This window comes from Aricia agestis, chromosome 1 (genome assembly GCF_905147365.1).
Source record: "Aricia agestis chromosome 1, ilAriAges1.1, whole genome shotgun sequence".
Lineage (NCBI taxonomy): Eukaryota > Metazoa > Arthropoda > Insecta > Lepidoptera > Lycaenidae > Aricia > Aricia agestis.
The window spans coordinates 26,366,513-26,392,833 of record NC_056406.1 but is presented as its reverse complement, the minus strand read 5'-3'; the positions used below and the strand labels follow the sequence as shown (position 1 = coordinate 26,392,833).

Genomic DNA, 26,321 nt, shown 5'->3' with positions numbered 1-26,321 from the left:
ATACGTTCAATATTGGATCAATGTACCTACTGTTTTAGTTGACTTACTCCTGTGTGTTGAGTGCGAGCTATAGTCAATATTTGCTGTGAGAAGGTTAACAATGGATCGAGAATCGGTTATCATTGCAACTAGATAAGAGGCGTTATTTCGCTGTCATATAAGTACTATCAGAGAAGATGATTCCTAATCAGATGGGGACCTACGTAGTTTGGTCGCGTTTTGCCAAACCCAGCCGACAGATCACAATTAACATTAAATTGACATGAACCTACCAAATGACGTTGGTCTGTCAACTGCCTAGGAATCAATTTCCTCGATGGTACATTGAGCTCTTCCTCACGGCGAGTATTGACAGGACCTCGCACTCAGCACTCAGATATACACAATAACAATGGAACAAGTCTTGTCACTTAATCTACAACTATATTTAGTGAGATACCTATAAATGCAATACAATAACTCTAGCGACGCTTTGGCATAGACAAAACATGGTACCTTGCTTCTGGTATGGAGGATAGAACTTAACGCGATTAATTTTGCAGTGAATCATCAGGACAATATCAAAATGACTTACTAGTTAACTGAACACTTCATAAACGTCTTTTAAAGCGATCCCTGCATACTCGACTCGATAAGACTAGTGGCGACCTCTGTACCAAAGATGAGACAAAGTATTTAAAAAAATTAAAAATGTTACAGTTGTAGTATTTATTATAATATCACTGATATTTTACTGTGATACTTATTACTCATGATAGCAAATTTATAATATTTATTGTTGTTTCAATGTTGTAATGTAAATACATGATACATTGGATCGATTGATACGAAACAAGAAGAGTTTACAAAATCCGACGTATTGACGTACAAATAAAGTTTCTATCCTCCAAGCCTATTTGGCTTTGTAAGATTCAATTCGTTAATAAGGTTGTAATACACAATAAAGACTTAAGTTATAAATATTTAGCGTTAAAGTTTATTCGTGTTAAGAAGGGAATGACGTCAAAAATGATCAATCAGAGCCTATTGGTTCTAAGAAAAAGTCTTGGCTACAGCCAAGACTTTTTCTTTATCGCTTCTTTATGGAATCGCCGATGAAAATGTATGGAATTGACATCAGACGAGTCGAACGTCAACGTCATATTAACGAACGCCTCTGTCAATTACATACATTTTGATCGGCGATTCTATAAAGAAACGATAAAGAAAAGGTTTTGACTAAAGGGCCTGGGCTATACTCGTTGACCTCGTCAAAAAATAATTGTATCGCTCGCGTGTGTATCACAGCCATCCATAGTCACATAAAGAATCTAGCCAACCACTCCCTGTGTACCCATGTTACATAGAATCTTGCACTGCCGACATAACATTACTTGAATAATTATGTTTAACATTTTTAACGTTTCAATATGCCACGCTACGTAGAGTTTTAGATTCGTAAGACTAGTAGAAGCAACTTTGACATGTACCCTCACTAGATGGCGCCACGAGTAGGTGCTAGAGTTATTACAAAAATTGGAGAAATGAATTTCTGATTATCGTTAGTATAATTTTTGCTTTATTATATTTAACAGATATGACTCTTGAACTCTTCGTAGCGCGGCTGTATAAAGATACCAGCAATATTATGGAATGAGCATGTTCCTGCGATGCATTGCTTAGCAAGGTCATAAAATTCACTTAAAAGTACAATAAACAAAACTAACAATCACGGGCGCGGTGCGTCTGCGGCTAGGAAGAACATTTCGAGAGCCAAGACTGAGTACTGGATACTAACCAGTAAAGCCGCCCTCCCACCGACGCTGAGCTAAGCTGCGTTGCGAGGACCACTCAGACCCAATAGAACCGCTGCGCCTAGCGAGGTCAGGCTAATAAATCGATTCTATCGGTTCTCACAAAACACATTCCTCGCAACACAGCTCAACTCGGCACCAGTGAAAACGCAGCCCAAACGAGGCAAACTACGCCGCACCCGTGCTAACAACAAAGAAAGAACAAACCTTAGAACGAATGGTAATAAACTTTAATTACAATGCAATAAGTATCTATACAAGTATTTACAATTTGGTATTAAAACGTATACTAAATAATGATATCAGACGTCAACTATAGCTAGTTACATAACAACGAGGCCCTCTACCGGCCGAGATTTCTGTCCAATCCGTTTCGGTACTGATATGCAGAACTTCCTAGTAGAAATAAATTTTATATTGCACGCTTTTAAATTTCGAATACGAGAGAATACATTCTTAGTCTAGAAGCTAGGACGCGAAGGAGTCGCTCAGACGACGGGCGCGGCGTCGCGCGGCTCCACGTTGTTGTTTCCCGCGGCGTCCTGCCGTGCGGCGTTGCAGTAGTAGTCTTTGTGGGCTTTATACGACTTGACGTACTTGAAGGAGATGTTGCAGGACTTGCAGTAGTTGGGGGCGTCCTCGTCCGCGTCCGGCTCCCGCTTGATGTCGGGCGGCGGAGGGGCGGGGGCGGGGGCGGGGCTGGGGGAGGCGCGGTCGTCGTCGTCGGCGGCGTGCACGAGGCGCGCGTGCCGCACCACGTTGCCGCGGTACGTGGACGTGTACGCGCACGTGCCGCAGCGGTGCACGCGCTCGCCCCCCGCCGCCCCCGCCCCCGCAGCCTCGCCCTCTGCCCCGGAATCCTCCACCACGCAAGAGATGTAGCTCTCCTCCTGGAATTGAGAGGGTGAGTCGTGAGTTTTGGTTGGCAATGTGCTGGTAGTGAGTTCAGTGGGTTTACGATAATTTTACGTTTCGACTTTCGAGTATTTAAATTTTGGGTCAAATAGTGATCTATAGTGATAGGGAGTAATTAGTGTTATTCTTTATATAATTATTTAATTACTTATTTTCTCGGGAGTCGGGTGCCTTAACTATTTTTAGTAAATATTTTTATAGTGTCTTAAAAGTCGACCCACCTGGAGCGATCGGACGCCGGACTATGATGTCGTCCCTTCAATGGAGGAGATGCATGACCACCAGTTAACGGGCTGATAAAAGAGAACATATTTAATGAAAACTAGTTTTAAATAGTTAAGGCACCGTATACAATTAATATTACAGTCATTATAAAAATAATCAAATTTGTTACGACTCCAAAAAGAGCAATTATTTTATGTCGTTATTACACATTATTTACGGATGGCCGTCTCACCTGCAGGTCGGCGGGCTTCTCGCGGAAGTGCATGCGGATGTGCGTTCGCATGCCGCGCAGCGTGTTCCCGCGGTACTGGCAGATGGTGCAACGGAACGCCTTGACGCCGGCGTGCGCCTCCATGTGGCGCTGCGCCGCCGCCGCCGTGGGCGACACCACCTCGCAGCACGGGCACTTCCAGCCGCCCTCCGCCGCCGCCGCCGGCCGCGCCGCCTCCGCCGCGCGCGGCGACCGGGTCTCCCTCTTCGTGCAGTAGTACGACTGGTGCGTCGTCAGGTTGTCGAACGAGCTGAAGTGGATGCCGCACGCCAGGCAAATCAGCTGCCGGTACTGCGGCGGCGGTCCGGGCTCCGGCGGCGCGGGGCTCGCCCGCTCCTCGCCTCGCCCGGCCGAGCAGTAGTTTCTCTTGTGGACGCGGTAGTTCTCGTACTTGCAGAACACTATGTTGCACTCTATGCACTTTGACACGCCCTGCTTGACCAGCACCTGCGGGGCCGCCGCCGGCAGCTCCGCGGCCAGCCGGAGCGCCAGCGCCCCCTGCAGGGTCGGGGTGACCGAGGGGGTATACTTCTCCTCGTGGGGGGACACGCTCGGGGGTTTCGGCGTGGGGTCCCTCGAGTTCCGTCGGCGTCTTTTCGGCGACGACTCCCCGCCTGGCGACGAGGAGCGCCGCGACGGGGAAGGAGTGCCCGGGGAGCCGGGCAGCGACGGCGCGCACACGATCTGCTCGGGCGTGGCGGACCGGAGCCTGTTTTCCTTCTCGTGTTCGTCGTTCGGCGTCCCCGACTCGGGCGTTCGTCGAACACTCAGGTCCAGAGGGGTGGATCCGTCGCGAGGGGGCTCCCTGCATCGATTCGCAGATTTCAGGACCTCGGGCTCCTTGTTCTCCGCGTTGATGTTGGGCAGCGCCCTGCTAATGGGCTGGAACGTTCCGTTCGGGAGGAGGAAGCAGGGCGTCTCCGGGTCCGGAAGCGTCGTGCCGGGGAGCGTGCTGGCGCTCCGGAGAATCGAATACGGAACTATTAAAATCGGATTAGTGGGAAGAGCTAGAGCTAGTTGATTTTGAGCGGGAGGAGTGGCTCCCGGGGAGGGCGGTGCGGAGCCGGACGTCGCCGAGCTCGCGCGCGCGGCCGCCAGCGCCTGCTTCACCACCTGCCTCGTGTTGCAGTAGTAGTCCTTGTGGGCGCGAAAAGTTCGCAGCGAGCTGAAGTGTATATCACAATCTGCGCAGTACCGGTCCTGCGCCGGGGGACCGTCGGCGGAGTCGCCGTTGGACGTGGGGGTCGGCCCCGGCGTGCCGGTGCTCACGGGGGACGACGAGTGCATGCGCATGTGCCTGTTGAGGCTGACCTTCTTGTCGGCGCTATAGGAGCAGTAGGGACAGGCGTATTGTTTTCCGAGCGGCTTGGGCGTCTTCGAGTCTCCGCTCGACTCGTCGGCGGCGGCGTCGACCGGGGCCTCCGTGCCGTCTGGCTTCGTTCTTCTTTTGGAGCAGTAGTGCTCCTGGTGAGCTTGAAGGGTACTCAGCGACGAGTATCGGATTCCGCACGGCTTACACGTGTATCCGGTGGGCGCCGTCGCCGCCGGAAATAGCGACGGGAAATTCGCCGCTGTCAGAGGCATGTAGTTGATCGGCTGCGCCGGCGGGGGCGGCGGCGACGGCGAGGGGGGCTCGTGCTTCAGCGACGACAGCGACGTGGCGCGCGGCGCGAGGGCCGGGTCGGTCGCCAGGCTCGCGTTGAGCCGCAGCCGCGGGGGCGAGTTGGTCGCCGAGCCCTCCGAGGTCGGTGACGCGTCCCCGCTGGACGCCGCGCGCTCTCCGCCCGAGCTCGGCGTGCGAGGTTCTCCCGGCATCGCCTCGCTCTCGTTTCCCCATTCCTCGTCTTCACCTGAAACGAACGATTTCCGGTTATCGACTAGTGTATTGATACGCAAATGGAAATTAGAGTGGCTCGCCCGAACAAAAAGAACCCGACCGTATCGACTCCTATTAGTGCCGTTAATAGCGCGGCGTTGTCGAGTCGGCGGAGGTTTTCTCGCGATAGCCGTCACTCGTCACGTTTCGCCTCCTATCAGTCGACGTCAGTCAGATCGGAGCTTCGGTCGAGGCATACATTAGCGCTCCTAATTGAGACGTGCCCGAGCTATGTAAATGTCACCGCGTGGGTGGGGCGGCGGGGCCGGGAGTATCGCTCGCAATACTGTACATGGATTTCCGTCGCCGTATCGCGAACTCGATCGACCCGGACGAGAATAACCAGTCCCGAGATGCCTGTCTGTCAACATCGCGCGTGAGTCTGTCTTCGGTCAGCGGCCAAACAGAACAAAAACTTAACGGACCCCTCCTGTAATTGGATCTGATTTCCAGAAAATGCTCGCTCACCTTCCTTTTTGAGCGACAACGATCTCGGGCGAGCGAGGAATTAACCTATCTTTCGCTAAGCGATCTCAGCTCAAAACGCCAATTAATGAGAGGCTCAACTTCATTCTCCTGCCCCTGTGAAGATCATTATATGGGCACGACAGCGAGATGGACGCGACGATTGGCGCGGGTGCGAACCGCCATCTCGCGGTAACAAATGCCAGTCGGATCGGATTGCACGCGGGTCACGCTATCCTAGTCAATACGCGCGTCGATTGGCCGGCGCGATGCCGCGGTGACGCGCGATTGGCCGGCGGCGACGGCCGCGTCATACCGACCGGCGACCGCGGGTTTATCGCCGTTCGTTAGCTGCGTTCGAGCTCCCGTTTTTACTTAAGTAAGTTATAACTTGTGATCGTTGGGAAAGGTTGAATGTTCAATCAGATAGATGGCGTGACTCGGTGTCGTTTAGCGACTTTCGCGAAACCGAATGTCGATTCGTTAAATGATATTCATCAGCGCCCTTTGTCTTTATAAACACGTCAAATACGGCTGAAATGGCTTTTATATTATGAGAGGCGAGACATGCAACTCGCATAACTATTTCGTTTGATCTGCTCGGTGCTGGGCCCGCATTACTACCGAGCACCGTCGCGCCGCGCTGGAGATATCTACTCGTTTGAATGTACACCAACGTGAAAATAATTCATGGGAACGTCTATTTCTAGTAACAATTATATTATATTTCACTTCAAAGCGATCCGTAACATTGTACCACATAAAACAGAACTATGTAGATATATTATGTAATATAAAATAGCTTATTATTCTCGTATTGTTGATTACATACAAACACGTGCCTGTATAAAAAAGCCATCTTGTCCTATACCCGTTATCAGATGGAAGATCACCTTCCAATTAAAATAGTCGTGCATCGGAGCAGTCACAATCGAACCGATACGATCGCTGACTGTGACCGATCACCTATACTCGATATCTGATAACTGGGATTAGAGGAATTATCAGCCAGCCAGCGCCAGCCGAGTGTATTAAAATGCTAAACTACTAAGGGTGGGTTGCACCAGAGGCGTAGTTATAGTTAAGGTTAAGGTTATCGTCAAATATGGCGTCCATTATGGACTTTTAAAGTGCTACAAGCAAGCTACAAGGCTTTAAATGAACGTGGACTGTAACTATAACTACTAGTAGTTCGACTGCAAAGAAACGGACAGGTTTCAATATCTGTCAAATTCGTCGGGTTTCACTAGGATTATGAACGGAATGTGCCTCGCGCTGGCTGATATAATTTATTTTTAAATATTTAAAATAAAGATTTAAAAATTGGATTCTGACAATTTTAATCGCATGTGCCAAAACACAAACAACAATACGACTAAAGAGGAACACGTCCAGCGAATATGTCATAGTTTTAAATTCGTAGGTAACAATTTAACAACCCTAGCGACGATTTTCGTCATAATACGTCAAATTTAAAAATTTCAACATCAGATGCCTTACTCCCGAAACTGATATCGATTTCGATTTTCGATTTCAACGGTTTTTTGACACTTTAGACATCTAAAATAGCGCTATTTTAGATGTCTAAAGTGTCAAAAAACTGTTGAAATCGAAAATCGAAATCGATATCAGTTTCGGGAGTAAGGCACCAGTTCTAAGTCGGCATACTCTATAATTCTGTCTACTCTGCTGCTGGTAAAGGAGAACTGTCAAAAACATGTCAAAAATGGCGTTTTTGTATGATGGCAGCGTTAGTTCGTTTAATTTTAAAGCCTTATGTCGAGCTCAACTAGGAATTTGACAGTTCATTTGACATTTTGTTATGGTTAAAGTTATAGTTAAATTAAGTTGGTGCAACCCACCCTAAGCAAGTAAAATGAACAAACTTTCTGCATCATAAAGATACATGTATATGAAGGAATTAAATAAAAACCGGCCAAGTGCGAGTTAGACTCGCATACGAAGAGTTTCGTTATCCGTACCATTATAGAGCAAAAATAGGTAAAAATGTGTTTTTTTAATATGGGAGCCCCCGTTAATTATTTATATATTTATTTAATTTTATTATCAATTATTAAAGTACAAATACAACTGAGTATTTTGTGAACATTTCAAGTGCCTAGCTATTGCCATTATTGATATCGAGCAAAAAATAGCAAAAAAATTAGGTTTGTTGTATGGGAGAGGGAGCCCCCTTACCTAAATGTTTCATTTATTTTGTTTTTAGTATTTATTGTTATAGCGGCAATAGATACACACAATCTGTGAAAATTTCAGAAATCTAGCTACAGCGGTTCTTGATATACAGCCTGGAGACAGACAGACGGACAGGCAGACATCCAAGTCTTAGTAATAGGGTCCCGTTTTTACCCTATGGGTACGGAACCTTAAAAAAAACTAAGATTAAAATTGTGCTTTAAGCCGTAACGAGCTGCTGATGATAATGAACTTGTTGCTAACATTCTCGATCGTGTCACCTTTCAAATACAAAAAACTAGATCGAAACCACGCCACGGACAGGCCTACCTAGTTTCGGATGATTGGTTTAAAAAAGTAAAGTGTTAAGAGTTAAGAATGCTTTACTTCAAGAATCCGAACGCAAAATATGGCGGCGTTGGCTTATCAGCACTTTCTCAACGGGCGACTGTGGAAACACGTTTGATAGGAAGCTGACGGGTTCTGTGACGGACCCAATTGGTGGATAATGTGCTCATTAATACGCCCATCACATCCGCACTTCGCGTCGACAGTTTTTCTCGATTCTTTCTTTAAATAATAATTATGACATGCTGGAATTTTTTACTAGCATGTTGCCAGGTCCTAGACCCCAGTATAATATAATATATTTTATCCACAAAGTAATTTAACTTAATAGTTCTCTGGGCGAATAGGCTAGTGAAGCTTTTCAAAGTAACGAGCTTTTTATAAGCGAGAACAATGCATGCAGCTGGTATTCTATTCTTAAATTCAACATTTATTTGACGGAGGTGGCAAAAAGACCGTGACACTATCGCGTCTGACGCTATGCGCCTGCATCTGTTAAAAAACACTAGTTTGTCTATCGAGTCCTGTGATCTCCGGCAAGTGTCTGCGGAGGACGGACGTCGTGCGTCACGATCGGACGTGTATTTACATATCGCGGGTTCGATTCCGCTATCGACCCAGCCACCACTATTTGTATGCTGCATATTCAATGCTTTCACGTGGATACTAAATTGGTCTTTCAATCAAAAACCACTAAAACATGATTCTAGAATACATTACTATAATAAAATAATATTAGTGTTGTGTTGTTTGGAATCCGGATTATGCTTTTAACATCAAACGTATTGAAAGGGTCCAATTTAAATTTTTGAAGACACTAGTTTTTAGGTCTGGCTCATGGTCCACTGACCATCTTGAGAGTGCAGTAAGACATAATATTCAACGATTAGACTTAAGGCGTAAATATCTAGATAGTGTGTTTCTTTTCAAAATTCTACATAGTTCCATTAATTCCTCAAATCTCTTAAGCAAAATTTATTTAAAAGTCCCGCGACCATCTTCTCGTAGTATAGACACGTTTTATGTCCCGTCCTATCATACAAACTATGCGAGAAATACCTTCTTCAGGCGATCATGTTCCTCCTACAATAGTAATCTAAATTCTGTTGATATTTTTTCAAATAATTTAAGACAATTCAAAAGAGAATTGTAATATTTGGTTCATGATGTGTAGGTTCTAGGATACATTTATTTATTTACAAAACATATACAGTTTGTAACAAAAATAAGTGATAATACTTTAGGGTGTGTACATGTTCCTTGTGAAGAGTTCACTGTGAAAGTAGCAGTGCTGAAAGACGAAAAAATTTTTTCACTTTTGTATGGGGAAAGGCCCGAGCGTCACGAATTTCCCCATACAAAAGTGAAAAAAAATGTTGGTCTTTCAGCGGTGCCACTTTCACAGTAAACTCTCTACAAGGAACACGTACACACCCTAAAGTATTATCACTAATTTTTGTTACACCCTGTGTATATTGTATTAGTTGTATTTTTTTGGAATGTTAATATTTTGTATTGATGTTATGGTACTTTAGGTCTAGTTGTAGTTCAAACGTTTATTAACGTAAAATTTGTTAAATACTGTTTGTTACCTAAATAAATAAATAAATAAATAAATTACGCGTATCGGCAAACTTGTATCGTGATTAAGTTGTCGTTATGTCGTTATGTTTAGCTTCGGTCCTCATTAACTTCTCTACATGCTGATAAAGCATTGAGAAATTTAAAATTTATGTATTTTGATAAAAATTATAACTACTTTCCGCACCTAACAAGTTATATTTGTGTAAAACAAAAAAAATCGTTAAAGCAATATAAATTGTACCTACCCAATGTAGCCACTAACCAGACTTAATAATTGGGTATGAGGTATTTATATTTTGTAGCTGCAGGAATTACCTGCATACAAAGAAATGTGATAAACTTGTCGGTGTACCGGATATCGTACAACTGATACAATAACCACGCTGACCATATTAGCATGTAGATTGCGCCCATGATGGGCGATAAGTACGAATTTCACGTGAGACAAATGTAAAGTATCGCCAGATTCCCCGAACTGATAAGTTTCTCGAAGATCCGAGATGATTGCGAGAATCGATGCTCGTTATTGTCAACGTTATTAATCGATTTAAAAACATCCGCCGAGAGAATATATTTGTAAAGGACAAACCATGTACTTATTGTTTATACAGAAAAGCGTTGTTTGAGACGTACCTACCTATTTAAGCAAGCTGTAAAATCCAGAGTATTTTAATTTAAGAGCTTCTAATATTATAATTGACGATTGCCTAATGGACCTAACTCTTACATTAAAGATAAAGGAACCACATTTTTTTAGTATATTATCACACAATAAAAGAAAGGAATTGTTGACAATACAAATAACATTAACGGTTCCCCTTGAGAACGGACTATTAACCGAGTAATGTTCAATTTCCTGGCGTTATCTGATCGCCATATTGTGGGCTCTATGAATTTTTCGGTTTTAATTACAGATGGTAATAAAGCCTTTAGGCGTAAGAAACGAAATGGATGCGACACTATTTTTGTGGTTGACTAATTTCTGAGTCTGAGAAGAAACACCATGAATCTGGCTCGAAGGACCAATTGGTAAGGAATCATTCAATTTTAAAAATGGTAAAAATCTGTCTCGAAGGACCAATTCGTAAAGAATCGTTGAATTTTATTTTCGAACAATTTCAACAAATGACACAAATATTGATAAGTAGGTACTTACAGGTAAAAGTTTAATAATGTACCTATCACACTTTTTGTACAAATGCCACCCAACTTTCAAGTATGCGGTTACTTAGATTTATAATTAAAAAAAACGTGGAATAATTTTAAATATCTTTCTTTTGGATATTAGTTAAAGAGATATTTTATTCAAACAATGCCATATCCAAGCACCGCTCTGTGTAAACATGTGGCAACACCTTATGAATATTAACCTGCATTCTACATCAACCATGGCGGCGAGATCTCAGCCGCGATTACCCACTCGTTAACTAAGAGAAGGGTTGCCCGTTTTTACCCCGTAAGTGGCGTATATTAACACGCAGTGACATTCTAAATCTCCCCGATAGTGGGTAATTTTATGTATGAGGCAACATTTTTTCAGTTTGGGAAGTGAATAATTATCATAATACGGTGTAGATTTCAAGCAGGCTTCAGGAGTTAATATCATCACAATCACTGTCCTGTCCTGTGGTCCTGTCCCACTTTACTATGGCCATCTTTCTGTAAGGTATTTTTCAGCTATAAAACTATGACCATTTTAACCGACTTCCAAAAAAGTAGAGGTTCTATAACTTTCGCTTTATTACATTTGTTTTTCTAGTGTATAGGTTCCACACGGTTACTAGGTGGTTAGGTTAGGTAGGTTGGTGAATGTGTCGCAGTTGACTGGTTAATAAAGCCATTAAATCAAACAGCTAGCCCTTTGACTGAACAACACCAAACAATCACACGGCTATACATCGTTAAGCCGACTTGTTGACTGCATGACGTTCAACACTACAGCTAGACTACGCTTAGCTTACTGGTTAAATGGCAAATTAACTAAGGTGACCATTTGTTTAGTGTTATTATTACACAAGTGTAATGATAACAAGCAGAATAAATTGTATTCTGACTAATTTTGAACACAATTGCAATAAATACCTTGGTGATGCATTTCAGAATCCCGTAATTTCTCCTCGAATGTTTGTTTAAATTTTGATTCACTCGTAATATGTGCCCCCAAATTTCTGTCTCTTTAATAACACTTCAAGTAACGTATATTTACGAAAAATATCTTAATACAACCACAGTCCACAAAACACCGGCTAGTTGACGCCATATAATTGTAAACAAAACGCACCTAGCACCGCAGTGGTGAGCGCTGAACTAATTCAATTAGACGGTGGCTTTTGAATCAGCTGTAGTATTGAACGTTTGGTGTGACTAAAAGATTCAATTAAAAAGCTAGACGTGTAATTGAATGACGTTGTTCAGTAAAAGGGCTAGCTGTTTGATTGAACGGCTATTTTAACCAATTGGCTGCGACATAATATGCATATGTCCCAGGAGGTGGCGAGTGCTTATCTAGCTACGTAAACTGTAAACACAGCTTTTTGCGCCATATTTCTAACAAGTGTTTAGTACAAAGTTCTGCATAACTGCTTGTCATGAGTAGCTTGACTAGTTAATGTCATGTTTAAATTAATACAAAATATTTAAAATAAACTCAACGAGGTATCCCACAATTACAACTTCATTATTAGAAAGTTGTTCTTAAGGTACGTGAGCATAACAACGCTAATCATGTTATGATAAACGGCCAAAAGGCTAAGAAACCAATTATAAATATCATATTAACACTTTCGAAAAGTTCGATTGCGATTCGATTCGTATAATTATAATCGAGATACGATCATTGGAGTGCGGACGCCCCGCCCACTTTTGACGCCTCCAGCGCGCGGCGTGCGAGCGTATACGTCCTGCGTATACGCCATCGCCGATGCTATCTCTTATCGACGGATCTTTAATTTTATGTTATTGACTAAACTGTTACGATTAATTGCCAGATTTGAATATCGTGTTGAATATAAGTGGGCTGTATTGGGTCAAATATATAAATTAGATGTTATAGATTACGCTAACTATTGAGCGAGATAGATAACTGTACATAACTCGATGTTAAAGTTATTATACGTGCCATAATTTATATCCTGTTTTTGGTTTTATCGATACCTTATAGATGTTGACCGAAACTTACGAAAGCAGTAGTAAAAAATCCCTGCTAGCCTAACCTAACCTACCTCCCTCGCATCCTATACAATACACCTAATTTAATTGAAATCGGCTCAATGATTTAGGTGTGAACAAGTTATAGATTATCAGACACACAAACAGAATTAGATTATTACTTAAATTACCACCAAGACTGTCAATAGAGATTAAGAAAAAAGAAAAGTGATGAAATATCTAATAAAAATGTCACTGAGTATAAACAACTAACATGAAGCTCGCTGCTCGAGTTAACAGAGGGTCGCATGTCGGAGTCCTCTCGTGAGCGGTGAGGGCTGAGGACTGAGGACTGAGGTATCGTGGCGTTTTGCATAGATGTATGAACTCGATACGTATGCTAATGGCGGAGCTTGTCGAGTTACGCGCCTTTGTAAAAACTTATAACTTCCACACGTTACTGTTTTCAACATCGGTATATTTTCAATTCCATTCTCGGTTTGGTATTTACTGGTGTGGGTATTTCGATACTTTCTATCTCAAAGTTTATATCTAGTTGTAGAAGATTTATGTCTAAGATATCGCTAAAGCCTAAAGCATATATGGCTGTATAGTATAAATGAAAGTAGTACCTTACTATATTACAATATGCAACGATTTATGTATTGTTAGACCTAATACCTCCGAAAGTAATAGTTAATAACGCGATACAAATCTAAACGGAATTCAATAAAACGGAACTATTACATAAACAATGTCGATCTCGATCTATGAATACGAAATAGAATCTAATACAATGTTAACGACGCCGCAGCCCGGGATCTCGATCGTCGGCGCTACACGAAAATAATTACTTGCCGTCAAACATCGTGTCCGACATCGGCAGCCGGACCAATTACTACCGACAACAAAAAACATCACTACTATCGACAGAAACATCACTAGCGGACCAAAAAAACAACACTAGCGGGCCAAAAAAACGTGTTAACGACTCTGACGGATCGGACGTTCGAATACGAAGGTGGGCCGTGGTTTACACTCGTTATTTAAATGTTTTAATTTGAATTAAACAAAATATGGTTTTTATTTTTATTAATCGACTGTATTTGAAACAACATTTGAATTGCTATACACATGTTCAAGGTAAAACCAGTTAAAACTAAATAGAATAGTAGGTGTAGCAGATGATTTGATCAAATATGTCTCATATAGTAACGGTAAAATAACATTAAGACATATTGAAATAGTAATAATATTATCTAATCGTTGGTGTATTAGGAATTAAAATTAGATAAATTCGACATTATTACTACAGTCTACAAGAGAACGTTAATTATACAAATTAGCTTCATAAAGCATTAATTGATAATAAACTGGAACGATTTGTATGGAATTACAAACACATATTGTTGTCTCTTTCACTCGGCGTTAATTAGAGTGAGACGGGGCATTGTCATTTTAAAATGAGACACGGCTATTGGAGCACAAGGTTGTGTGTTTATCGACAACTTATCGACAGAACAGCATTCCGATCGGATTCCGTACTTGGATATAATGTCAGCCACCTAGGTCTTGTGCTATAAAACCTAGGTGCCCTAATGATTAATTTGCGACGTGAGTTGCGTGTAATGAAACATTACTGTTTACTTTTTGCTGCTGTAAAACTGCACCTGCAGCGTTTAATGTGTTAAGTTCATGGGCGTACCCAGGTTCTGGGCCAGGGGGGGCAAATTACCCAGGTTCTGAGCCAGGGGGGCAAATCAGATTTTTTATAAGCTAGGTGTTTAAAGAATAAACATAATAATTTTTTGTTGTAAAAATATTGTACTTATTGCAAAAAAACGGCAAAAATTCGTTTTCAAAATTTTTAATTTTTATAGATAAAGTACTAGATAATATACTTAGTAGGAACGTCAACATGATCCATAACCCCCCCCCTCGGTACGCCCATAGTTAAGTTCTCATCATACATTATTAAAATTTCCATCTTAATTAGGACAGAGTAGTAGTGGATTTTAGCATAAGAAAGTTAAATAAATCAAAAGTTATTTAACTTTGTAAGTAAATTGTATCAGTAGAATTAGGAAAAGACGTATTTTCTACTTAATCGAATTTATAAAGAAAACATAACTGTCCTTGTAGTTCATAAAAGCAGTAACTTGTTTAATGTTATGATCGATTCATGAGGTCGTTACGAGATCCGCGTTTTTATCGACACACGACTTACAAATTGCACAACACTTTACGATACGACAGCTGTCATAATTCCATCAGAATTATTGCAGATGGGTTGCGATAATACGAGAGCACTTACACGAGGCCAGTGGATGGTGCCAGCACTAGCAGTGGGCCAGTGGCTTTCGAGATAAGTTGATCTTTTAAAAATGATATTGCAGTAGTTGTATTTACTATGATACATTTTGACATTAGAAAATAAAAGGCTAGAATACGGAACTAAATAACAAAATTAGACATTATACATAGCAAATTGAACAAATTACTTCTTAGCTTCAGCGGTATCAATTATCATTCAGATGTCATACATTAGAGTATAATAATGAGTTATGCTACGTTAATTTAGTCATTCAAAAAATTTGCAATGAAACTAAGGTTATTATGAATGAGGTACCTATATTATTTATGTAAAGACTACCTCCCCCGGCAAACATTGTTTTGCCATATAGACTATATATAGTGACTAAATAAGTATGGCACCATGGCAACGTCCATCGCTATCCCTTCGCACAAACAATGGTCGCCGTCAGTCTCGAGTTATAATAATTTACTACTTATTATTTATTCAACAAATAAACTTATCATTATAAAAAGTAACCAGTAGCCGATTCTCAGACTTACTGAATATGCATATAAAATTTGGTAAAAATCAGTAAAGCCGTTTCGAAGGAGTACGGTAACTAACATTGTGATTTGTGACACGAGAATTTTATATATAAGATTATAAATTATAAGTAATATTCCTGAGCAGGTAGACACGTGCAAGTTAGGTACTGGCAGAAAACATCACTGGCGTGTTGAGCGATAAATCATACTTTTCGATCAGTTTATCTCGTTTTTTTTCTAATCCACCTCGATGTAATGATTGTGTTGTATTTAAGTAATTTCGAGACGCGAGCTACGGTATCTCGGAAATTGCTAGTGCCGCTACCGGCCGAGAGATGGCGCTGATACGGCCGCTACTTTAAAATGTAATTTGTATAATTGAGTAAATCGTCGAGATTCGTATCGCCCCGCGATCTCAATCTGTAATTATTGTGCTCAAATCGCATTTTCATCGTAAAACAGTACTGTATGAGGTTTGTTATATTGCTTATGTTTATAGCCTCACCAAAGTTATCCTGCTTAATTTGTGTACCTAAATTAGTGTGGATTCATGTAATTCGAAAGGCTACAAATAAAATATTTTGGAAATGAACTTGTTGTAAAGCTTTGTGACTTGCCCTTATGTCGAACATTTTTGACACCTAACTCAGGCTACGTATAGGTAGGGGGCAGTACGAAATCGAATCGAATAAGTCGAGTTAGGTTCGATTGTGGCGGGCGCGGGGAGGAGGGGAGAGGGGCAGAGTTCGAGATTTGAAAATTAGCATTTTTGTCGTATAACTCTGCCGCGGTGTCTCGGTAAGCGCCGCGCGATAGCCGGCCGGGCTTCTAGTTTTTTTCACGGTTTTAAAACGGATTGGACTTTAAAATATTTCTCTATCCGCTGCCAAAGTCTTTTCCGCAAAAGAGATATTGCCTTTTAATTTTATTCAAAATTTATCACCTCTTTCACGTGGAAGGGAAGTAAAATTACCTAATTACCTACTAAAAGACATCAACGAACTCCATTCTTTAATATAATATTATGTTGTGGTAGGCGCCAAGCAGGACCAATAAGAAAGTTTTATTATTTACTCTATTCGGAAATAAAATATTTGAAACTTTTTAATTGTAAGTATAGATTAAATAACTGTGTAGAATTTTAAAGAAGGCAAGGCGTGTACCTGTAGGTAGTAGATATACCTACTTATCTTAATTTTGCGAGATAAAATACTGCGATAACATTTCCTATTCAAAATAATAGAAAAAAACCTTTACACAATTAAATTTCCAGGTATAGTGAGTTTATTATTATCTAGTTCGCGAAACAATCACAGCTAGTGGCATACAACTAGTCCAGGAATCTAGCCAATTCAAAACAATGGTCACAAAGTTCACAGCATTTGTCTAATGAAGTTGGAGCTAATCAGACGCCAGCAGCCAAATCCGTTGACCCTTTATCGGCGCCGCACTCATCGGGCAGAGCCGAATTTATGTCGCCAGTAATCCGCGCCATTTGTATAGATAATTTTTATTATTGCCATCTCTCCCCGCGCGATAGCGAAAGAGTTCGTAATGACGATTTAAATAAGGAAGACGTATTCGTCTGCCTGTCGATAACTTACAATTTGTGGCCGGAGTTCGAATTTTAAAAACGCTATCTACTCGCTAGGGTTGAAATATTTTTTATTATCGATTCTTCTTTGACTTAAATTAGTTTTTACTGAGAAAGCTTTTATTTTTGCTATCTTTCAGAAGGCACTTAACTTTTTTATGTGATAGAGCCACAGACATAGATCAAGATCTAGGTATGTCTGTGGAATGTGGATAGAGCCCTCTCGATGTCTATCTGATAATAAAACATAGGCAATGTATAGGTACAGTATGCTGCATGCAATTTTTTAGGTATCTTTTTTTTATTACTTACATAGATCCTGGCCTCAGCCATTTACTTAGGTACTTACTACTTAACTATAAAATTATAACATGTGTAAGATGTAAATAGCCGTAGACAATAAAGTATGCGTGTAAACTATTTTTAACATGGCCACACTGGGTTTATCTGCCCCCGCTCTTATGGCGCTATCTCGGCCGGTGCATTAGTCTTCGATAACACAGCGATAAAACAGATCGCCCGGCGCCATGCTCGATTTCGATTATATGCTCTCCGATACAAAACAAAAAGTACGCCGGTATAATGATGTCATGCTGGCCGTGTTAAGTGTCTTAATTGCGGATTCCTATGTACCTAATGTGCGGTAATTGACAATCACTTATAGATTTATTAATAACTAGAGATCGCCCAATGGTCGAAATTCGACCTTAGTTTCAACGATATTAGGACTACTTTATTTATTTAAGTATTTATTTAAAACACTTCATGCAAATATTTACATAGGCGAGCTTAATGCCTTGTAGCATTCTCTACCAGCCAACCTTAGGGTGATGATGATAGTGTAAAAGGCGCCTTCTCTCTTTATAGAGAGTTGAAAAGTGTTGAAAAAAATATCTTTATCATATTTTTTTTAACTCTTGTCTCTAACGGCCGTTCCCAATATTTGATCTATCTCTGGTTTTGCCCTACTAGAGATAGGAATAGCTCACAATTGACATAAAATATATGTCTCTAATGTCTAATGTGAGCTATTCCTATCTCTAGTAGGGCAAAACCAGAGATAGATCAAATATTGGGAACGGCCATAAAACTCAGCTGATCTCAGACTGGCCGTGTACATTGTCGGCCGTTCCCAATATTCAATCTATCTCTGGTTTGACATACAACCGATCGCAGCTAACATTGAATTCACATACAATATATGTCTCTAATGTCTAATGTGAACTATTCCTATCTCTAGTAAGGCAAAACCAGGTATAGATCAAATATTGGGAACGGCCGTAATAGTATCTAAGATTCAATAAAAAAAAAACTATATTATTACTTAATCTATTTTCAATTTGCCAACTTGTTGTCAACAGACTTCAACCATAAATAAAAGAGAATAATTCGTACATGTATAGTTTGTCACTCAAAACTCTGTCATCTTCTTGAGTGCGCGTGTTGTAGTGTGTGTAATGTTTTATTTGTTAAAAAAATATATGATAAAAGCATAATATCAAAATAATATTAGCTCGATGCACTCCTTTACCATATAAGCTATAACTGTGCAAAATTTCATTCACCTACGTTTCCGCATTTTTCGTCAAAAGGGATACAAAGTTTTTCGCTTGCGTATTAATATATAGATGAGTTGCAAATGAAGAAAGTGTATCCAAGAGAAGTATAAAACTACAAAGAAATCAATTTCTTTGAAGTTTTATACTTCTCTTGGATACACTTTCTTTGCCATTGATGGCCAACTAAGAAACTAACCAAAATAGAGATCCATCGTAAACGTGATATATAAATTATAACATCGTGTTACTTTCTAACATTATCTAAGTTGACAAAATGGCGTTCTAATTTCCCGCCAACATAAAGCGCCCGCATGTTACGTCGTTTTTCATCACCATCGTTTATAAACTGTATCGTGCGCAAAACATCCTTTATGTTTCATTATACGCGCTCAAAAGACTCAAAATTTTGTCTATTCCACAAAATAGTGCGATAACCGGCGCTAATGAGCGGCAGCCATTTTGAAGCTGCCATTTTGAATTTAGAACTTTTTGTTGTTTAGGTATGAATAAGGGTTCATCACATGCCTCTGAAATATTTTCGTGGAACTTAATATTTTCTCATTTGGAAATGAAAACAAAGAGATACGAGGGACAAAAAATAAAAGTAATTTGAATTGTACTTATTACACACACAAATATATTACATAAATAAATTGATGTGTCATAAAAACGAACTCTTGTTTTAATTAAAATATCATGTATATTACTTACCTACTACGCGACAAAATATTATCTTTATTCGTTATGAATTACTTTCAGCAGCATCATAATATTAGAAACCTAATCCCAGTAATCTCGAACAAAAACTTTATGTGACATGCAGTGATCTTTCTTTAAAAACAAAATAACTTTGGAGCCGCGAGGCGCGTCGTCTTATCGAATATATGTTGTTTTATCAACAGCCGAAGTTAAGTTATGGTAATACAAGATAAAAAGGCAATAAAAAGCAATTAATAAAACCTATGTTAATGCTCACTATTAGATTTGATAACGTCTGAGGTTTGGGCTAATGGGCTAGCTCCCAGGGGCCAGGGCTCACACTGCCAAGCACGTTTTCAATTTACAAAACACTTTAAGTAGGTACATATTCTAATTAAATAACTATATCCGATATCATCTTCTATTTAGGTATAAGTATAGCATGTCTAATGATAAGTGTACCTAATTAACTATGGTCTATGTGCAACTTTTGCAGATCAGTTAATCAGTTTGCAAAAAAGTCAAATAATGTTTTAGAATAAAGATAAGAGCAGCAATCTAAGCAGAAGGAGCAAATTAATCAGAATCTTTGGAATGCCGGGCCGCTTGAAGCTTTACAACCAAACATTGGGCCCATAAATCTTGTAAAATTTGCAAATCCGATCAAATATGATACACACAAGAGCGTGTTCCAAAAAAACGAAAGGCGAGATCAGACGAGGTTCGCCGACGGAACACAATCGCGCAGTGGGCCGAGCCAGCTATCGGCATCTCGGCTGTTCTCACATCATTACCCGCGCCGACGGCTACAAATTTACATCCAGCACAATGGCTATCCGCCATCGAGGCATCATTAAGGTGATTCCGATAGCGCCGGGCCCCGAGCCGCGCGGAACGTCCCGAGTCCCGGCTGCACCAGACGATACTCGACCCTACCCCGAGGCCGCAGGTCCCGCTTTCCTGTGCCACATCCTGGCAGTTAGGGTTAAATGTTCCGGGACGCGACATTGACAGAATGTCATATAAAATTTGCTGGTTTATTCGATTCTGCTCGTAATATTTATAGGCGTAGAGTCGGTAATCCATTGTGTTCGGGCGCATCAGTCTTGGCCTAGCGCTATCGCACAATAGCAGTTATAATAGCCGATAGAGGAATCGTATGCGAATTAATAGAATCTGGTGATGGGGGCCATTTGTGTCATAAAAAGTAGGAATTTTGGCGCGACTGATAAATATTACAAGACATTTATCAAAGATTAGATAGATGAGATAGATATTCTGGTTGCGCCTACAAGTCCCTAAGAGATTTCCCGCAAGGCAAGGACTCATGGAGAAAAACCACACGGTAATTTCAATGAGAATCCCATTGTTACTCGTACAGTACGTGTGGATATTAGAAAAGATAAAATATGTCCAAAGCAACATTTTCTATGGGCAATTATCTGAGGCAGCTGGAATAGAATAGCGATATGCCCTAAACGAGTAAATGACAATGCACGAATTGTAAAAGAAACGAACTTATATAAACGATCGAATTGGCCAAGTTTAGGCGCCATTTGCATACAATGCGGGGCTCATTACACTTGACATAACTGCGTGATGTACGTACAGACTGACATACGGACTTTTAATATTAATGAATAATATGAAAATGATGGGAAGAAAGAAATATTTAAATATTTGAAAACTAAAAAGCTTTTCAGCTTTAGGGCAGTTTAGGGGATTACAGAAACTAAATCCAGAAATCACATCTAGAAGATTTTAATGGGACACGTATGAAATTGATGATCATAGTATAATGGTGAACAGACAGTTCCTCTCAACGCGTCATAAAATCTAATCCATCCACAAACAATACCATACAACATCCGCAACGAAATGGAAACCGATAGTCGACATCGATACCGACAATAACAAGATGACGAAAACCGAACAATCGCCTGAGATAAGTGACCGGCAAAAACACGCGATAACGCGCGATCCCATCTGTAAACAATGGCCGGCCATCCACGCTCTCATTAGCCCGCGAGACCTAGTGCCGGGGAAGCAGCACCTCAACGATACAAATTGGCGCTGTAAAATATCGCGTGAAATTGACTATGATATTCACAAGATGAAAGAAGTTTACCCGCAACATGTTTAAAAATAAGTAAATACTTATAATAAATAAGAGCAGTTTGAATTTTAAACAAATCTACTAAATCACCGCACCGCAGCGATCGATAATATGAAGTTGACGTTCGATTTTTGTTATGTCAATTCTATAGTCCATACCTTTTGATCGGCGATTCTGTACAGAAGCGATAAAGAAAACTTCTTGGCTAGAGGCTCTAATATTGCAATTGGATTAAAGCAGTACGCAGTCCCTTTTTAATTCATTTAATCCTAACCTACTGATCTTATTACTCTACGTGAATCTTGAATGCGCAATTTTGTGGGAATCGTCGGAATCGATGTTGGCGATTTGTAACCGATAGTCGGCGATAGCCGCGACTCGATTATAATTGACTCGGATCGAGCGGGGTTGTACTGGTGAGATGCTCGGATACGATCTATTGAAATTTATTGAAATCGCTTTGGTGGTATTCGTTATTGCTGTACTTATCTTATTGTTCAAAGGTACTTACCTACTACCAACAATTTTCTGTTCAGTTTTTAAGTTTTAAAAGTTTTAGCATCTTTTTTTGTATTTTTGATTTTGATGTATTTTTAATCAATAAAAAGGGATTTCTAAAGTTCAACCTCATCATTATCATGAATATCTTGGATCCAGCCCCGCGTCTAGTGACGTGTGTCACTTAACAGCTAAAAGGAGCCCTTGAGTGTTATCTCGAGATGGTTGCTGACCCCAGCTCTAATGTATCACATTCATTTCTTGTAAGATACAGTCACTTTAGAAAGCATATTTATAACTTTCGAGATATGATGTCGAATGCAAAAGAATTAGAACGTTCATTAGTACTAAAAGTCTGGTTGAAAGGTTGATGAGAGGGCAAGATTCAAGAAATATTCCGAGGACACTAGATAAGGGAATAAAACATAAAAAAATAGGGATCCTGACACGATAACGTCAGTCTGTAATGCAAGCGAAAGGCACAAAACAAACTCGAGAACTTGTATGCATATAGCCTATACAAAATCAACTTCACCGAGCACCAAACAATTTATAGGGAGGGAAGGCTGAGAATTTGCAAATTTGTTAAACACAAGCGGCCGATAGCATCGGAGGCCTAACAATATTGAGAGCTGTACAGTGTACAAATCCTCTACAACCTGCGCCCGCGCATACATACCGTGAAGACGACAAATAACAACGACCTCCGCTCGAGAAGCGACTCTACCAGATTAAACGTAGAGTTCACACTCGTTTAACGGTCATCTCGGAACAAATTAGTTTCACTTAGATTTATCAACAGAATTCCCTCGTAAAAGAATATTTTAATCTTTACAAGATAACAACTCAAGATTACGGTTTTAATCGGTTTTGAGGTAATTTTCTGCGAAATATACTATAATCGCGGTTATAGCCATCTTTAATGTATAGTTTTAATCATTTAACCACTTTTACCAAATATGCTATTAACTGACTTTTGCAGTTTAATAATCGTCGGAGATAACTTGCAAATCTGGATGAGATGATACTACTCCATCCTTTGTGACCTCACTGTAGTAAGTACTGTAATAAGTTGGCAAAACCACGAGATAAAAGTCCCTATAGCTTTGTCCACACTGTGCCTTTTTTTGTTCATCAAGGGCATGCGTTATAGCGCAGTCAACATCGCACGTGAGGCATGCCCGCGACGCTATGACACTTTTCTTTCCAACGCGGGTGGATTTTGACGCATTCAATTATTGAACATGCCAAACGAAAGTTGAATATAAAGATGATGATGAAAATTGAAGATGAAATTGCATAGTGTGGACATAGCTAATCAGAATCAGCATGTAGAGGAATCTGTCAGCTGTTAGCGCGAACGCTCGGGTGTGGTCGGGAGCGCTCGGCTGTCGTCGGCGGATCGCGATAGGCGCACGACAATAACCCGACGGCGATGTCGCGATACGAGCCCACCCTTACTTTTTACTCGATTCTAGATTGTATTGTGTTATGAATCGATATTTATTTCGGTTGTCTTGTTTCGTGTTTTTATGCGCATTTTATGTTTTATCGCTAATATTGTGTCGCGGCTCGCAGCTGCGGACGGACAATAAAAAAGATTTATTCGATTCTTTCAATCTTTCGAACATATTCGAAATTAATTGGTTTGCATTGTGCTTGGAGATCCTAGGAACATGACCGTCTTGTCCTACGAGATGTTAAGTGTGAACTGTGAACCAACCAACAGATTTTTGACTTTTGGGATTACTTTTAGAAATTCAGACAGTTTTGGTCGCGTAATGTAAGTTTAAAATACCGTAAAGCATAGACGTAAAGTCGTTTGGCGTATTAATGGCGTATTCTTACATATGCACCGGACGCTCTCTTGCGGCGATATTCTCAACTACCCGCACTCGACACTTACCTGAAAACAAAATTTATGTTCAGTTAATACATGCTATATAATATTCTCCAAAGATTTATGTAACGTATTCAAAATTCACTTTACATTTGTAGTTTATAAGACGCAATAAACAGTTATTAAATCTTAACCTGTATTGGAATTGTGTCAGTTCAACTTTTGTGTTTGCAAATGTAGAGTCATCACACGCATAAAAAGGGCTTGACATTTTAATAAATTGGGAGGAGGGAATGTAGGTTAGTGACGGCACGGGGACTGGGGGCTGGGGAGTGGGGAGTGGGGAGTGGGGAGTTCGGCGAAGTTTGACGTGATGTGTCAACGCGCGTGAGATCGCTATCGCACGCACGGTGACACTGTATCACGAATATCACGCGTGCGGTGCCCAACTCCACACTCTAGATTTTTATTTCTTTTCGAAGGTCTCGCGAAGTTCCTTTCGCCAGATAGTCATAGTATTTTCTGTACATAATTTGAGCATTGAAATTTGAAACACAAGGAAAACTTTGCTGTATTAAAAAGATTAAAGAAGATGGCACGTTCTTGAAGAACCAGAATTGTTTCCAATTTTGCCACCTGTTTTTGTTGCCTTTTTAAACGGACTTAACTGACTTGTCACTTGACGCACTCTACAAAGCAACTATAAACTAACAAAGCTAAACAGCGAACTCTGCGGCGTCGATGCGGCTGTAGGCGGTGTATCTGGGAGTATTGTCATCGATGAGGAACAGTGAATGGGGAGTTATGGTAATGAGCACATTCTATACAGTATAGACACACGGCCCCATCTGATTGGCTGTTATAATTTATATTATGGTGTTCCTGCGAAAGTATGGACAAACTGTGGAAATAAACCTAAAGATCGGAACGGCACCATTTCCGATTTTTTTTAGTTCCGAGTAATTCAATTAAAAAGCCACTTTATGTCAGACTATAGTTCTAAAAATTCAAATAATATCCTACATTATGACATATACTATAGTGTGTCATAACTCATAAAGTGGCATTTTAATTGAATTTTTCGGAACGAAAAAAGATCGGACCGTCACCTTAGGTTTGTTTCCACAGTTTGTCCATACTTTCGTATTTCCGCTGGTCGCCGTGCTAGCACTACTGTTAGCGTTGAGTTATTTGCTTAGTTCAAGCTTATAAAGGAAATATTTTCTCGAGTATAGGTACCTACTTTTCTTTTGTCGTTTCCTCATTTTCCCAAAAATATATAAATTCTAAGATTTTGAAGTTGGGTGAAAACTGAAAAGTGTATTGCAAATTGCCAGAACGCCTGGACCAATTTTATTAAAAATAATACAGTCCACAGACGAATTATTATATATTTTTTAAAATGAATTGGAAATATATAATGGCTTATTACTATTGCTGTAACCTCCGTGGCTGTAACTATAGTTATAAATCATAATATGCAATAAGACAACGAGTAGTAGTAGAGGGCAACATTATAAGAAGTGGGTACGAGCGTAATTTGTGAGTCGTGAGTCGCAGAATTTCGGCTGGCAGAAATTCTGTTGCATTCAGTTTCATACAAAAGTCCTGTTCGATTCACACGAGCGTTTTGTGAGTCATGATTTGTATGAAAAGATAAATATCTTTTCATACTAATATCTTTTCATAGTCACAGAATTTCGGTCGCGTAAATACGTGACCGAAATTCTGTGACTCACAACTCACGTGTTTCGCTTCACCCTAATATAATTTGATCATCCTATTATTAAAAGTACTCGTACACTTGCAATGGAATTAGCTTCTTTCAGGAATTGCAGCTAAAGTAACTAAAGTATTCTAGTTAGTAGTTCGAGACAACTAAGTTTTGTAGCTTTTATTTAAACTCTCCACTTTTCGCCGCTGATAACAAGTTGGAACATAATCGCGCTCGTTATCAGCCAGTTATTTCTCTAGATTTCGTTTGTTCTGCTTTCTACGAGTTCACTTAAATGGAGATTTTGTGATATTCAAAACACTATTTAGAATAGAAGTGAGATTATCAATTGTAATACAGACCTATAGATTCTTATTTCTACATTCTTCCGTTTTATACCGAAAAACATATATGACACGCTGACGTGTAAGTGCCGTGTTTACGTGACATACGTGACATCACTCTGTCACGCTACCGAGCGTGTCCCCGAACACTTCGGCCGAACAAACAAAATGGATGTCCCATGGGTACACAATTATTTCGCTTTTGACAGTCCCACTGAGTCTATGAAAATCAATAGCGGAAGTAGGAAGCTCCTTCATGCATTCCTCGCTGCTTTGCCTGTCTCAAAATAAAAATA

At 40.4% G+C, this 26,321-nt stretch overlaps 1 protein-coding gene and 1 long non-coding RNA gene across 7 annotated transcripts in view; one reads left to right on the top strand and one right to left on the bottom strand.

Annotated features, from left to right (window-relative positions):
* The first annotated feature begins 593 nt into the window (after positions 1–593).
* LOC121732260 lies at positions 594–19,432 on the top strand. The gene is made up of 3 exons (XR_006036343.1): positions 594–704; positions 12,229–12,234; positions 19,420–19,432. It is a non-coding gene; the product is annotated as an uncharacterized LOC121732260 (long non-coding RNA).
* Positions 658–26,321, bottom strand: part of LOC121732196 (zinc finger protein ush) — a 176,583-nt gene continuing 150,919 nt past the window's right edge. For 3 of the 6 annotated variants that reach the window (XM_042122009.1, XM_042121997.1, XM_042122017.1), the window contains exons 2-3: positions 3,166–5,054; positions 1,165–2,683 (exon numbers count right to left, since the gene is read on the bottom strand). In XM_042122009.1, the coding sequence (XP_041977943.1) occupies positions 2,282–2,683; positions 3,166–5,054 (2,291 nt within the window). In that variant the 3' untranslated portion in view covers positions 1,165–2,281. Of the gene's footprint in view, positions 1,050–1,164; positions 2,690–2,929; positions 3,002–3,165; positions 5,055–26,321 lie in introns of those variants that run through there. The other 3 variants (XR_006036331.1, XM_042122025.1, XM_042122034.1) reach the window with 3 other exon arrangements.